This window comes from Perissodus microlepis, chromosome 7 (genome assembly GCF_051167445.1).
Source record: "Perissodus microlepis isolate ML-2025 ecotype Zambia chromosome 7, ASM5116744v1, whole genome shotgun sequence".
Taxonomy (NCBI): domain Eukaryota; kingdom Metazoa; phylum Chordata; class Actinopteri; order Cichliformes; family Cichlidae; genus Perissodus; species Perissodus microlepis.
In genome coordinates this window covers 6,277,711-6,292,955 of record NC_140467.1, presented here as the reverse complement: position 1 = coordinate 6,292,955, position 15,245 = coordinate 6,277,711, and the positions used below count along the sequence as shown (strand labels likewise).

The following is a 15,245-nucleotide window of genomic DNA, read 5'->3' as shown; positions in this document are numbered from 1 at the left end:
TTTTGGGTTGGTTTAACAAAGTTTTAACCTTTTAACTCTGAACATTTTTTTAATAGATTCTTAAATCATGTTGTGCTGTGGATGAGAGGAAGAGAATTGTTTCTGATGCGTTTACAAGTGTTTACTCTATCCTTTCATCAGTTAGAACGTGGTTGTTTAGTTTAGCAGTTCCAAAGCTACATATTCAGATAGGCTGCCTCCAGCTGTATCTGCCTCCTCTGCCCTTGACGTCCATGTTCTGCATATCTAATCCTTCACTCACCCCCTCACTTTGTCTTCTCACAACACTTCCTTCTTCTTTTACTGTCAAGAGTGCCTTTCCGTGTGAATTTTACAGGTTCAAAGATCAAAGTGGAGAATTCCAGTGGAGATAAAGACAGAGAGAAAATGAAAGAAAAGATAAAGAGAGTTTGAAATCCCCTCCAGCCACTTTGTCACTTTGTTTATATATTTTACAGAAACCTTAGATTCTTCTCAGCTTGCCATGGTTTTTCACTCAGTTGCCTTTTTTGGACATATTTGGTGTACAGCAGAGAATTATCAAATGTTTACCTGCATCCAAGTGTAATTTCTTTTTAATCACAAATTGAGTAACAAACTTTGTTGGTTGAAAAAATAATAAATAAGTTATGCCTTTTGAATAGAAACACTTTTTTTTTATTATCAAAGCTAATGGTTTTTTCTCAATGTGCAATGTGAACTGATGCTCTACTACATTTAACTGTATATCTAGTCATCTAAAACCTTTAGATATTCACCAAATACATACTTTCTCACCGAACAGTTCGGATTTTTCTGCTGTCAATTTTTTGTAGTCACCTGACTGCTGCCTAGCAGATGGTGATGAGGAGTTGGCAGGGAACATTTGGTCTTAATTAGCCTTTCTATTCTGTAGTGTCATTAATGTCAAAAGGATGCTGTCACCAGAGATGAGCATTGCTGAAGAAGAGAACAGGGTCAGGGTGCAAATGGAGAGAGGAGCAGTGCGAAGGAGTCATGAGGGTCACTCAGATGAGAGAACGGTAAGTCAGAAAGAGGGGCGTTGAAGGTCAAAGCAGAGGAAGGGTAAGCTGTACTTTGGCCATGTGTGAATAAAAGATGGAAAAAAGGAGTTTGTGAGATGTTTTTTATTTATTTATTTTTGACTCTAAACTTCATGCTGCTTCCCTGTGGTAGCCACAAGCAGGGCTAAATGCTTGCTGAACGTATGACCTGCATTTTAATGAGAAAAACTTGTTTCATAACATGACAGAGAAAACAGATTAGGGAAAACAACTGCTCCAGAAGCATCTAAAATGCCATGGTCTTGTTCTCTTTTATATCACTATGAAGTAGGGCAGACAAAGTTAATGGCTCTTTTTAAGCCAACCGATTGAAATGTTTGGCAACTTCTTCAGTCATTTCCGGCTGATGGGGGGTGGGGGGTGATGGCTGATAAGAATGTAAATGCTTCACAATTGTGCAGACCTGCCATTAAAGAAATCAGAGCTTTACGACGTACATTAAAGAAAAAGGTAATAGTGCATAAATTGTTTAACTGTGTGTTATATGCATATCAGATTGCATGGCTTCAAAGACTTTTTCTTTTCCTTTGAGGCATTTCAAATTTTAAAATGTCAAAGGTCACATGCATTGCATTAAAACATAGTTAATTGTACACAGTAAGAAAGTCACTGTAGACAACATAGCAAAACAAGACTATTACATTTAGCAACTCTTGGGGCAAGCATAATTTTTTATAATTATAAATATGCAGAATAAAGTGCTGGGAAAATGATGTTAAGTATTATATATGTGGTCTACACTGCCATGTCGAGAATAGCATCAGCCTCAGTAAGTCCAGCGATTTAGAAAAAATAAACAAACAAACAAAAAATGCCCTCGGCCCTCAACCACCTTCCAGGTATTATGGAAAGAGTGTAAAATTAAAGCTTTAGAACCTTAAATTACATTACAAACTCACTCATTTCAAATGAGCCTCGGGGAATGTCGTTTATATTTACACCCTGCCACAATGTTACATGCACAAGCCTCTTTAATTAAGATAGATGGATATTCCTTTTGTACGGTGCTGAGACAGGCAGGAGTAATTGAGAAGATAGTTAATAAGCAAAAATGTTCACTATAGTGTTTTACATATATTTTTAAGAGACCGTGTTATGATGTCTGGAAAGAGACATTGCTTTTCAAATGTATTATTTTTATGGGCTAAGCACTATGACACAAGTGTCCCTCAGTTCCCTTACAAAAACTGGGCAACTCCACGAGCAACAAAGAGTCTACAGAGGAACAACATGTAAATTAATTTTCGGATACACTGTCCCTTTAAACCGGGTTTCAAAGCTACATCCAGCCATTGTAGTGTGTGTATAACCTTAATTGTGAAAATTGCAAGGGAAAAAACCTCCTTCACAGTGTCTCTTTTATTCATCTGTTTTATTTTGTTCACTGACCTTGTAAAAGTACAATAGTATGAGCTATTGTACACTTGAAGCCGAGAAAGCAGTTTAACATTTGATCTGCAAAGGAAAGAGATGTTTAATTAGCAGGATTTATATTTCAAACCAAACATGCAAGAGAATCTAGATCTTGCATCATATCAGTACTGGAACTAGCACATTAGATTCAGCCCTCGGTTGAGTGACAAGTTAAAACCATTCCCATTTTGCTTCTGGCTGATATGAATAGTGTCCCCTTGCTGTGGTTATAGTAAAAGATTGATCGGCAAGACATGCTTGACAATTAATTCATGAATTGATTTTCTGCTTGGGATTAGAACAGCTGCAGACTTTTTGAAAAGCAGTGGTGCCTCGAGCCTGGAGCAAACTTTGTTCACTGACAAGTTGAACATAGAGGACATCGAGGTCAGGGAATGTTCAACAGAATCAGAGTGACTGAACTGAAGGGCAGACTGAGCAGATGTTGAAATGGGGAAACTATGTTCACAACTGTTGCTACAGTTGACAAACACTGATGGAAAACGTCAGTGGATAGGTAGCTGTAAGCAGGAATGGAATTACTGTTTTTATTACAAAGACATTTTCAGCATCATGGTCTATTCCTGAGAAATTAGGCCACAAGGACTGAAAATACATTATATAAAATTGGACCACCTGTAGCAGTTGGTGTTAAGTCCTAACCTGTAGGATTCTATCAGTTGCACAAACCTGGCTTCCAGCTATATCTTTTTCCATACTCTGGTAAGTTTTTATCAATTACTCTGCTTGTATCCTAAACAGTATCCTTATATATTAAATATATATATTTTCCTGCTTCACTGAATAATCTAATAATATAAACATATAATATAATAGTATAAAAAATAATAATGATATAATAATATAAAACAATTAATTCGTATTATCAGGATGCAATATCTCTTATATATCAATTTGTGTGGAACCAAATTCCAGGCACGGAGACAAAAACTGAACGCAGTCTTATCTGGTTACTTACTGGATATGTAGCTGAAGGAACAGGAAACATACATGAGGAGAGATAAACAAGGTGGCAAAAACCAGAGGAAGACTCAGACAACAAATACACAAGAGGGAATCAGAGCAGAGACACACCAGGGGGAGATGGCTGAAAGCAATCTAAGTGATGAGAGACAGGAAGCAAAGCAGAACATGAATGAGATGAAGGACTGCCAAAATAAAAGCAGGAACAAGACACAGACAATGGTGCCCAGACAACTTAACACAGGGAAAAGGTAAACAAACACTAAGACCTGACAGACTGGGGAGACAGGCCACAGAGATAGAATACAGATTGACGCAGAGACAGAAAAGTAAACAAACCTGGAGGCATGACTGATTTCTACAAGGGTCCTAAAGAGGGAAGACTAGGGCAGAAGATACAGGGGGCCACGACTGGAAGGACAGGCAGGAATTCAATACAAGCAGAAAGCCAGACCAGAAGTAGATGACAAAACTTTAAACGACCAAAATGTGTAGAAGAAGCAGCAAAATATAGAAACTAACTATAACTTACACAGGGACCTTAACAATGCCTCCTTGGAGCTCTGGCTATACGGAATTAAAATACATCACTCATGTTTAGTTATCATCAAAAATATCAAGCAGTTTTTCCTAAAAAGAAAGGCTAGACTAGAGTTCTCTAAATCCTGACATATAGCAAGATGGATGATAATAATCAGCCTTTACGTGGTTGTAAAGTATGCAGCAGCATGTAGTGCCCTCTCCGTCTGGCAAGTCATTATGAGTCCATCATCAGGGTCTTCTTGCACACCTGGAGAATCAGGTGTGGGGCCTTGACCTCATAATGGAGAACAAGGTCTTGTTGAATAGTAGATAATGCCTATTACAGGTAGGAGTGGGTACCTATGTGCATTTCAGGTAAAAAAAAAATTGCTTTTCTGGTCAGCTATTTAAGCAACAAACACTGTAACCCTGTAAGGGAGAACTAACGCTAATTCCACAGCACACTCCAGCTTGAGCTATTATCAGTTTGATATAAAATATTGAAGAAACACATCACATCCAAGCAATCGGGTTATATTTTGCATACAAAGTGTTATTGCCTCTCATATGACTATAAATCATGCATTTAATTACCAGTTTAAGGGAGGCTTAGATTAAAAAACTCATTTGCATTATCGAGCATCAGACCACTCTGCAAGAAAATATATGTGCTTCGTCAGAGAGATAATGACTCAGTCGAAGAAAATGCACAACAAGATGGTGTCACATTTTACTGTACATCATAAAATTAATCCAAGGCATAGATTAAGTTGCTCTAAAACAAGACGGTCCCATGAGGATAAATTGGTGTGTGATGAAAACTAGGTTTACGTGAGGAGACACGGTAATGGCTGTTGATTCTCAAGTGTCTGTTTGACATTGGTTGTGGCCCTTAAGAGCAAAATGCAATACTTATGCAAAGTACTAATCAAGTAGTATCAAAATTCACCATGCCAGTCTTGCTTAAGTGCTTTCTTGGCAGACATTTATTATGTGTGTGTGAGTGTGTATGTGTGTGTTTCACAGTGCAAGAGAGACAGATATAAGTTCCCACCTCATTTTATAGTCGTCATTACAGCAGCCTAAGGAAATGTTTCTTACACAGTTCTATTGAATGAATGCTCCCAATACTCCCCTATCCTGATGTGAATATAAAACAACAGACCCCTTGTCCATAACCTCGAGCCAGCCATTTGCCATGGCATCTGTGTAGGTAATAGGAGTGGACAAGAGAGGGTGGAGATGTGACACTCATTGCATGCACCTCTGGCTGTGCGGACATGCCTGAAGAGCTATGTGAAAGTGAACTGATTTAGGCTGCTAAGACTAGCGACCATCCGTCACACCAGCTGCAAAGTAAATTTGAGAGAAATGAACCCTTATAGATAGTGTATTGGTCCTGACTGCAGGCAGTCAGCATCCATTTATGGTAATGGTGGGCCACATAAACCAAGGTGCCTGCCTCAGGTCCTGCTTATTTCCTTTTTCCTCCTCACCACACTCTCTCTCTCTATGTTAAACCGTTCTTAAATGATTTGTTTGAGTGTTTTTTCCTCTGCTGAGAAACAAATGGTTGAGTTTTTTAGATATATTAGAGTGCGGGGTTTGTGTGACTTTTAATCACTCTGTACTCATGATTTTGTTTTAATTTTATTCTACTAATCAAATTTGACTGTTTAAAATTCCCCTTCATATTTGATTCATGGGCATATTCAGCTAAATCAGATCTAATTCCACAATGTTAAAACACGACCCTGGGTTAACGTTATAAGTTAATGTTTCATTCTGTCGTGCTGTAACTTTGGTCATTGAGACAGTGTTGATAGGCCATTATTAGTGAGTGATGGAGTGACTGCTAATGAGGAGGATATATTATGCAGCTGAGACCTAGTTGATGAAGTGTGATAGATAAAGGAAGAAATTGTCCTGCTAATGTGTAATTGAGTTTGAAAAGACATCATCATCTTGAGGTGAGGGACGATTATAGATGACCCCCTATTATTTTATTATTGCAGTAGCTTTTTAGAGATGAGAATTTTCATGTTTTCCATGTCACTTCCCTTTACAGTTAATAAGAGGCATGAGGAGACAGGCACTGCTGAGGTGGTAATTTCAGAACTGATTTTAACATGGTGTTCATTTTTTGTACTTAAAAAAAAGAGGGAAAAAAACTGTAATATCCACACACTGAATGGAAGAGACAGGTGGATAGTGCCATATAGTTAATGAGTTAATGATTGGTGAAACATATATCTCTGTCCCAGTGCCCCACCCCCACCCCCCTTTTCTTCTTTGTAAAAAATGAACAGCTTTAAATAGACAAGCATATTCCTCATATTGTTAGACAGCCTTGCACATAAAAATAGGGCACAGCTTAAAGTCACCATATATTTCTATGTTTCTACACATACATAAGAACACCGTTTATGTTGCATTTGCAGTTAAATTACACAAGTAGTGACCTCACCATTTTCTTTCTTCATAAACAGCCACTTAGCTTGATTACCTCCTACTCACAACTCTCCAGTGTTTGCAGACCTGCCAAAGGCTTTTGCACAACAGCATCCGACCACTTCATCGTGACACTGTCGGGATGATTAAATGTATGGATCACAGTTTCCCAGGCCGGACCACCTCAGTGGCAATGAGTCGAGATAGCATCACCTCCCTATCTGGGCCATGCCAGAGTACACTCAGGTTCCAGACCAGCGGGAGTTGATCAGTCAGTGGGCAAGGCATTAATCTGCTGTGACACATAGACTCTCCCCTTGGAGACGTTGTATGCTGGGAAGCAGTCCAGGAGCAGTGCCCATTGCTGCTAGAGTAATGTTGGGTGTCAGAGGAGCTAGCATGGATGGAGGGACAAGGTATGGAGGGACTGGGGTGAACAGACAGAGGAGGAGCTCAGATGCTGGATCAGCAGAGGAGAGAAGAGGCATATGGGAAGGAATAAGAGGGATGGAATGTGGCATAGAGCAGATAAGGGCTATAAGTTAGTTTGAAAAGAAGCTGAGTTAAACTGCAAGGGAGAGTGACGTCTTCACTGACCAATTCTTTTTCATGTTCAGATTCTAGGTGAATGTGCTGCCTTCAGAATTCTGTTATGGTATATATTACAGCTTGGGTTGAAATAGTCGGGGGACAATAATATAGAAGCAATTTCATGAAATTTCTAGAAAAATTGATTAAAAATACATTGATTAAGACACAGCAACTTTGTTATATTTTTTGTGGAATACTTTTGTTTTTAAAGGTGTACTCCTGCCCTGTTATACAACCCATCAATCAAATAACATACAATAAGACTTTCCTTTTATACTCAGTTACCTGACTGCCATGCCCATCTTGACTTTTCCCACTATAATAGCAGTTTGAGATTTAAAGTGATAAATCATAATTTAGCCCCCTTAGCATTTCTGAAGTGTATTACAGAGACCAAGCCTGAGTCACACTTTGCATTTTCGTCAGAACCTGCCAGCAGCAGTCAACAATACACAACTCTAAGCGACAAACAACAACAACAAAAAAAACAAGGAATATTTTACTGAGGAGCTAATGTAAGTTTCTCTGTCCATAGGGAGTAATAATTTATTTTGAATATTATTTCATGCAAATATGTTACTGCAGCTGAGGCTGGCATGTTTTGTTGATGGGGAAGGAAAAGTGAATATGAAAATAGAAAGTAAACTAGGATGGGAAAAAACTAATGAGTTCATTGCAGATACTCATTCAAGTGAGTTTTTATGGTAAAAAAAAATGTCACCATCTCCAGTACCAGTCTGACATGATTCAGTAGTCCATTTGACATAACCCTTTGAGTGTATCCACGTCAAATCAATTCCAGGAATGCAGAGCATGTCATATTCTGAGTCTGAACTTGGGGTCAGGAGCTATATAAAGGCAGAGGAGGCTGAGAGAGGAGAGAGACCAATGCAATCCTCAAGCAGCCGCTACATTAATTTTGTGTCTTTTCTTTGTGTTTATTTTTTAATACATTGTTTTTCTATTTTCTCAACCGTAATAAAAACCTTGAAATACACAGCCACCCTGGGGCGCACTGACAGAGGCGAGGCTGCCAGACACTGGCGCCACCAGGCCCTCTGACCACCACCAGTAGGCAACGGGTGAAGTGTCTTGCCCAAGGACACAACGACCGAGACTGTCCAAGCTGGGGCTCGAACCGGCAACCTTCCGATTACAAGGCGAACTCCCAACGATCGCCCGTAATATAAAAAGGTAAAAAGAAAGGGTTAATGAAGAAGGTGACTGCAGCATGGTGGCAGGCTCACATGATTGCACTGCATGCTAGACAGAGGAACATCCTCCAGAACATCCTCATAAGAAACCGCTGCTGGTCTACGGTTGCAGTGATCATAATCTAGTGCAGCAAGACGGGCCCCTGCTTCATATACCTGTGGGCTGGATGTCAACCATGCAAAATATATGTTTAGGGATGTCCTGCATAAAACAACCAAGGATAGAACATATTTTATATTTAGGACGGAGAAGGTGAAAGAAGGTACAAAGGCATAAAGGCATCTGGAATACTGCAATATATCTGACAAATGTTTACATTTTCTTATAAGATCTGAATAGAAACTATAAGTCATAACCTGGAACATACATAGATAGCAAAAAATGAAAATCCAAACACTCTTTTTTTATTTTCCTTAATAAACTTCATAAATCAGACCATTAACTCTTTGGTATAGTTATTTCAGAAGAACATTGAAATTTTTTCTGGCATTCTTCAGCTAGCTTATGATAGACATCGACTGTAAGAGCCTGGTGTGCAGCAGAACCATGGACAGAAATTCTGTATAGTAGTATCCACAACTTCTTCATGTTTTCATGCTGTGCCAGCTTTCTCATCATAAACTCTAAAAAAGTTCTGACTTCACACCACACACAGCTCATCACAGTTCCTGTCATCTACAGGGTCATGGTCACAACTACTGAGGGACCAATGGTGTGACATGAACATGAAGTCCTCAGCCTGCATCCCACACCTCAGTAAGGTCTGAAAGAGTCGACAGAAAATAAAAGCACTAGATGAAATAATATTACATTTAGACATATAATTCCCATATACTTCAATATAATGGGAACAGGTAAATCCACACAGGCTGGCATAACAAATGCTGCATGAAGTGAGTAACTTGTGCTGGTTGATATTGTTGTCTGCTGTACTTAAAGTATCATACACACAGATTGTTGAGATCAGATTGTTAAAACTGATCTCAGCCATCGCTGTGATTGTCACTCTGCATGTCTGCTTATTTGTGTGGTCATTTAGAGCAAATAAAGAAAGAGGGTCATCATTCCTGCAGGTGCAAATGTTGGTGGAGGTGGAAAGCTTGGTGTTGGTTGTTTTGGTGTCATTTATAGCCGGCAATAAGTACAAAAAAGTATTTCAAATAATACACTGTTGCCTCATTATATGCAAAAAAAGGCAGGTTACATGTCAAACCAAAAGATCCAAAAATGTTAAAACTTGCCATGTTTTACTGGAGGGTAAATATTTAAAATCTCCCAATTTTTAAAAGAAGGAAAGTGGAAAGGAATGATGTTGTCCTTGTTTAGCTTAGAAAACCTTAATGAATCCTACATGGTTTGCATGGTAGAGTTAGTTGTAGAGGCAACTATAAATTTTGCTTATTTCAGTTACAGAAATTATAGAGTTGGATTAGTAAGAATGGCAGCTGGCTGCAGAATATTTGAAATAACATTGCATACACACACACACACACACACACACACACACATACATATATATATATATATATATATATATATATGTATGTGTATGTGTGAGTATGTTCGGCCTGTGAGTTTAGGTGGACAGCCTTGTCTTGGTAGGTTTACAGTTGTGCTCTGTGGGATGTTCAAGGCTTGGGAAATCTTTTTGTAGCCTAAGCCTGCTTTAAATTTCTCAATAACTTTATCCCTGACCTGTCTGGTGTCTAAATTCAATCGAGAATCTGTGGCAAGATCTGAAAACTGCTGTTCACAAACACTGTCCATCTAATCTGACTGAGCTGGAGCTGATTTGCAAAGAAGAATGGGCAAGGATTTCAGTCTCTAGATGTGCAAAGCTGGTAGAGACATACCCTAAAAGACTGGCAGCTGTAATTGCAGCAAAAGGTGGTTCTACAAAGTATTGACTCAGGGGGCTGAATAATTATGCAAACCCCACTTTTCAGTTATGTATTTGTAAAAAATGTTTGGAATCATGTATGATTTTCATTCCACTTCTCACGTGTACACCACTTTGTATTGGTCTTTCACGTGGAATTCCAATAAAATTGATTCATGTTTGTGGCTGTAATGTGACAAAATGTGGAAAAGTTCAAGGGGGCCAAATACTTTTGCAAGCCACTGTAGCTATGCATACCCTGCCCTTTCCAACTTGAAGTGATGACCCCAGGCACATTTCAGTTGGACTCTTATTCATCTAATAAGATTTATCAAAGACAAAGGCCTCAGTTAAAATCACACTGTTAATTAATCCTCTGAGGTCTAAGTTGTGGGTGAGGTCCTCAAGCTTAATCCCAACCATAAATCAAAACCTAAGCAGCCAGAGTATGCAATTTTTAAAATGTGTTTTTATTAAATTGTTCTCACAAGTTTCTGCAGTCAAGGAACAAAGAACATTTTCTACAGCAGGCTTGGAAGTTTGGTTTTGCGTTGCATTACCTCCTACAGTGCCTTAAAACTCAGTGGGTTAACAAATCTATGATGCAAAAATCCACAAATTGCTCCAATTAACACACTAAATGCATACAATTATACATAAACCTCTCTATGCAAGAGGGCTTTTCAAATGCTTGTGTAATGACTAGAATTATATATTAAAGTGTTGCAATCCTTAGACAAAACAAAGCATATAGGTGCATGGATAGTTAGTACAGTGTGAGTGAAGGCCTGTGGGGCCGTCATCCACCGGTATGGTATAGGACAACTATAACTAGTGTGAATAGATGCCAACTTAAAAATATAAATAAGAGGACGTAGACCTGAGGGAGGAGAGGTAAGTGACGGGGAAAGGTAAGCGACCCATGTTGTAGGTGACGTCAGACGCCGGAGATTTGGCGGAAAAAAAAAGCGAATGGTAGCATAGAATTTAACAAAGTTTCTTTAAACTTCAGTATTGCCAAATAAACTAACCAACTGTCATATAACTAACAACATCTGTCCTATCATCTCTAACACCCTGGAGGACAACGAGGAGAGTTTAGACGCTCTCCAAGAATACATCGACCGGTGCTTTGAAGATTTAGTAATGAAGAAGGCCCAGAGCGCGTCTTCCCCGGCCAAAGCTGAGACGCCGTCATCTAAAAGATATCGCCCGGCAGACTCCCCCGGCACAACATCGCCTGCCGGCAAAGATATCGTCGACATCCTGGAGTCAATCGATAAGCGATTGTCCAGTTTCGATGCAAGGCTGTCCCTGGTGGAGATCTTACACCGGGAATTTAAATCTCTAAAAGAATCCCTGGAGTTCAGCCAGCGGCAGGTGGAAACACTTGCTGCGGAAAACGCCACGCTACGGGACTCGGTCAAATCTCTAACCGATAATGTGACCCAATTAAACATAGAAAATAAAAAAATAAAAGAGACCGTTATAGATTTACAAGCCCGTAGCATGAGAGATAATCTGGTGTTTTCTGGTATTCCAGAGTCTGCCGGAGAGGACCCGGAAACAACCGTGAGAAGCTTCATTAAAATCCACCTGAAGCTGCCGGAGGACACGGTGAAAAACATAGGGTTCGATAGAGTGCATCGCATAGGGGCTCCGAAGACAGGAAGTGGGAGACCACGTCCTATTGTAGCCAAATTCGGCCACTTCAAGCAGAAGGAGCAGGTGAAGGGTCGCGGCAGAGAGCTGAAAGGAACGGATTTCAGCGTGAACGATCAGTTCCCCAGAGAGATCCTGGAACGACGCAGGGTCCTCTTCCCAGTTCGACGTAGTTTTATCCAGAAAGGCTCCCGGGCTGTCATCGCCGTGGACCGGCTCTACGTGGACGGACAACTCTACCGCGACCCTGGCACCACTCCATGGCTGTATTGACCGCACACCAGATAAGAATCCGCTACACTATTCTCTTCACTCACACTCTCTTGTATTAACTTTTGCTTAACTATGTAATTTCAGTTTGCTAATTTAGTATAACGTCACCGTCACTCTCCGCCAATGCTTTAATTGGAATGTTTCTGTTTTTATTTCTTTTTTCCTCTCTCTCTCTTGTCGTGCACCTTGCTCTTTGGTTTATTTGCTTCTCTTTTCTATCACTATGTCGATCACCTGTTTCCCTATCCATTCACAAACGACACTGTCTATTTCTACATGCTTACTCTGCACGATCACGCACACACATGCGTTTAAAGGCAACACATTTACAACAGCCACACAGCGCACACAGATATAGGACACATGCACACATTTGCTCATATTAGTTATTATGCACACACATAGTCAGACCTATGGAGCTTCTTGCCGCGCATTTTCTTCTCTTTACTTACCAAAAAAAAAAAAAGATGTGTTTCCATTTTCCTCACCCGTCTAAGCGAGACACACAGCGTACATCATTAGCCACAAACACACAACTATGGGCATGCTAAGATTTGTCACATGGAATGTGCATGGAGCTGGCTCTAGGGAAAAAAGGTTAAAAATACTTAACCAACTTAAAAAATTACAGGCAGACGTTGTTTTATTACAAGAAACCCACATGCATGTCACAGGTTTGAATAAACTTAAAACACCTGAGTTTCCTAATGTGTTCTCAGCCTGTTATAATTCTAGACAAAGAGGAGTAGCAATTCTAATACATAAAAATATTAATTTCACAGTACTCGATACAGTTATAGATCCAGAGGGCAGATTCCTAATCGTCAAACTATCTATACTTAACCAAAAGCTAGGTATTGTAAGTATATATGGTCCAAATGTTGATGACCCCTCATTCTTCCACGGTTTTTTTAGTACACTCTCCGAACACCTAGACTGCACAATTGTTCTGGGGGGAGACCTCAACCTGGGACTAAATGAAGAAATGGATAGGCTCAATACAGCAGGAACTCAGCGTAACTGGCAGTCCACAAATATAATCAAACAGTATATGAGCGACTTTGGTCTTTGCGATGCATGGCGCTCCCTTCACCCCAATAGTAAGGAATATACTTTCTTCTCACATGTCCATCACTCCTACTCTCGTCTGGATTATTTTCTGGTCAGCAGCTCACTGCTGAGTAACATTACAGACACTGAGATTCATCCTATAGCTGTCAGCGATCATGCTCCTGTATCTTTAACACTAATACAGATGAATAATACTACACCAAGAAAAAACTGGAGATTTAATACATCACTGCTCAAAGACGAAGAGTTTATCAAATACTTTAAAAAAGAATGGACTCTATATTTAGGTTTTAATGACATTCCTGGAACATCAGCATCTGTCCTCTGGGAAGCAGGGAAAGCCGTGATGAGAGGTAAAATAATCTCTTTCTCATCACATAAGAAGAAAGAAGAAAACAAAAAAATTCAGGAACTAGAGAAAAACATCAAATCCTTAGAAAAAGCCTATGTGTCACACCAAGATCAAAAAATATTAAACAAAATACGCAAGACAAAACTAGAATTAAATGAAATTATTAATAAAAAGACTAAATTCTTAGTACAAAGACTTCGCCTGCAAAATTATGAACACGGTAACAAATCCGGACAATTTCTTGCTAACCAGTTAAAAATCAATAAAGAAAAAACAACTATATGTGCTGTTAAAGATTTATCTGGGAATACAATATATGATCCTAAAAAAATAAATAACATTTTTAGGGATTTCTATGAAACTTTATATACACCACAAATAAACCCATCTAAAAACGAAATTGATCAGTTTCTCGACAACATAACTCTTCCAAAATTATTAGACACCCAAGCAATGGCACTGGATTCGCCACTGACGCCAGGTGAACTCCAGGAAGCTCTGATAAGTATGCCCAATAATAAGGCTCCAGGTCCAGATGGTTTTCCAACAGATTTTTACAAAGAATTCTGGACAATTCTGGCACCAGTTTTTCACAGGATGTTGCAGGAAATCAAAGAAAATGGTAGACTACCACCAAATATGAACTCTGCAAATATCAGTCTCTTACAAAAACCAGGCAAAGACCCTGTATATCCCTCAAGCTATTGTCCAATATCCCTTATTAATGTAGACCTTAAAATAATCTGCAAAGCTCTCTCAAAGAGATTAGAGAAAATAACCCCCCTTTTAATTCATCCTGACCAAACTGGTTTTATAAAAGGTAGGCACTCATCAACAAATACACGTAGATTACTTAATTTAATAGACTACTCATGCAGTAAAAACACTGAAACCATAATATTTTCTTTAGATGCAGAAAAAGCATTTGACAGAGTTAACTGGAAATTTCTATTTGCAACTTTACATAAATTTGGTTTTGGACCCTGTTTCATAAACTGGTTAAAAATATTATATAACTCCCCAACAGCTTGTGTCAGAACAAATGACCAAACATCCTCCCACTTCTCTCTTCTGAGGGGCACCAGACAGGGATGCCCACTCTCCCCTTCACTGTTTGCAATTTTTATTGAGCCATTAGCAGCAGCAATTAGACAGGCTACAACAATTAAGGGCATAAAATGTAAGAATATAGAACATAAAATCAGCCTTTATGCAGATGATGTGTTACTTTTTCTCCAAAACTCACAAACCAATATCTCTGGGGTAATTGCATTGATAAATTCCTTCTCAAGTGTCTCAGATTATTCAATTAACTGGTCGAAATCAACAGTTCTTCCAATTAATTGCTCCTTCCATAATTCTTCTCCTTCCCCACTGCAATGTGGAAATATAAAATATTTAGGTATTAATGTCTCTCCTAAACTTTCAGAATTAACTAAATTAAACCACATCCCACTTTTAAAGACAGTAGAAGGCGACCTGGCTAGATGGAAATCTTTACCCATATCACTCATGGGAAGGGTCGCCGCTATAAAAATGATGATCTTGCCAAAAATAAACTATTTATTTTCAATGATCCCAAATAAGCCATCACAAGATTGGTTCAGATCTCTAGACTCGTACATTTCTAAATTCCTTTGGAAAGATAAACCCCCACGTATCAGCTTAAAAACACTACAAAGGACCAAGGATAAAGGAGGATTAGATCTGCCTAACTTTAATCACTATTTTTTAGCCAACAGGCTTCAGTTCATCTCTAGATGGTTTA

The 15,245-nt window shown here is 39.1% G+C and overlaps 1 protein-coding gene across 1 annotated transcript in view; it reads left to right on the top strand.

Annotated features, from left to right (window-relative positions):
* LOC146382394 (uncharacterized) overlaps window positions 1-14,969 on the top strand; it is a 140,555-nt gene extending 125,586 nt beyond the window's left edge. Inside the window, exon 3 of the mRNA XM_084933013.1 lies at window positions 11,663-14,969. Within this exon, the coding sequence (XP_084789139.1) occupies window positions 11,663-12,054 (392 nt within the window). The 3' untranslated portion in view covers window positions 12,055-14,969. The remainder of the gene's footprint in view (window positions 1-11,662) is intronic.
* The last annotated feature ends 276 nt before the right edge of the window (window positions 14,970-15,245 follow it).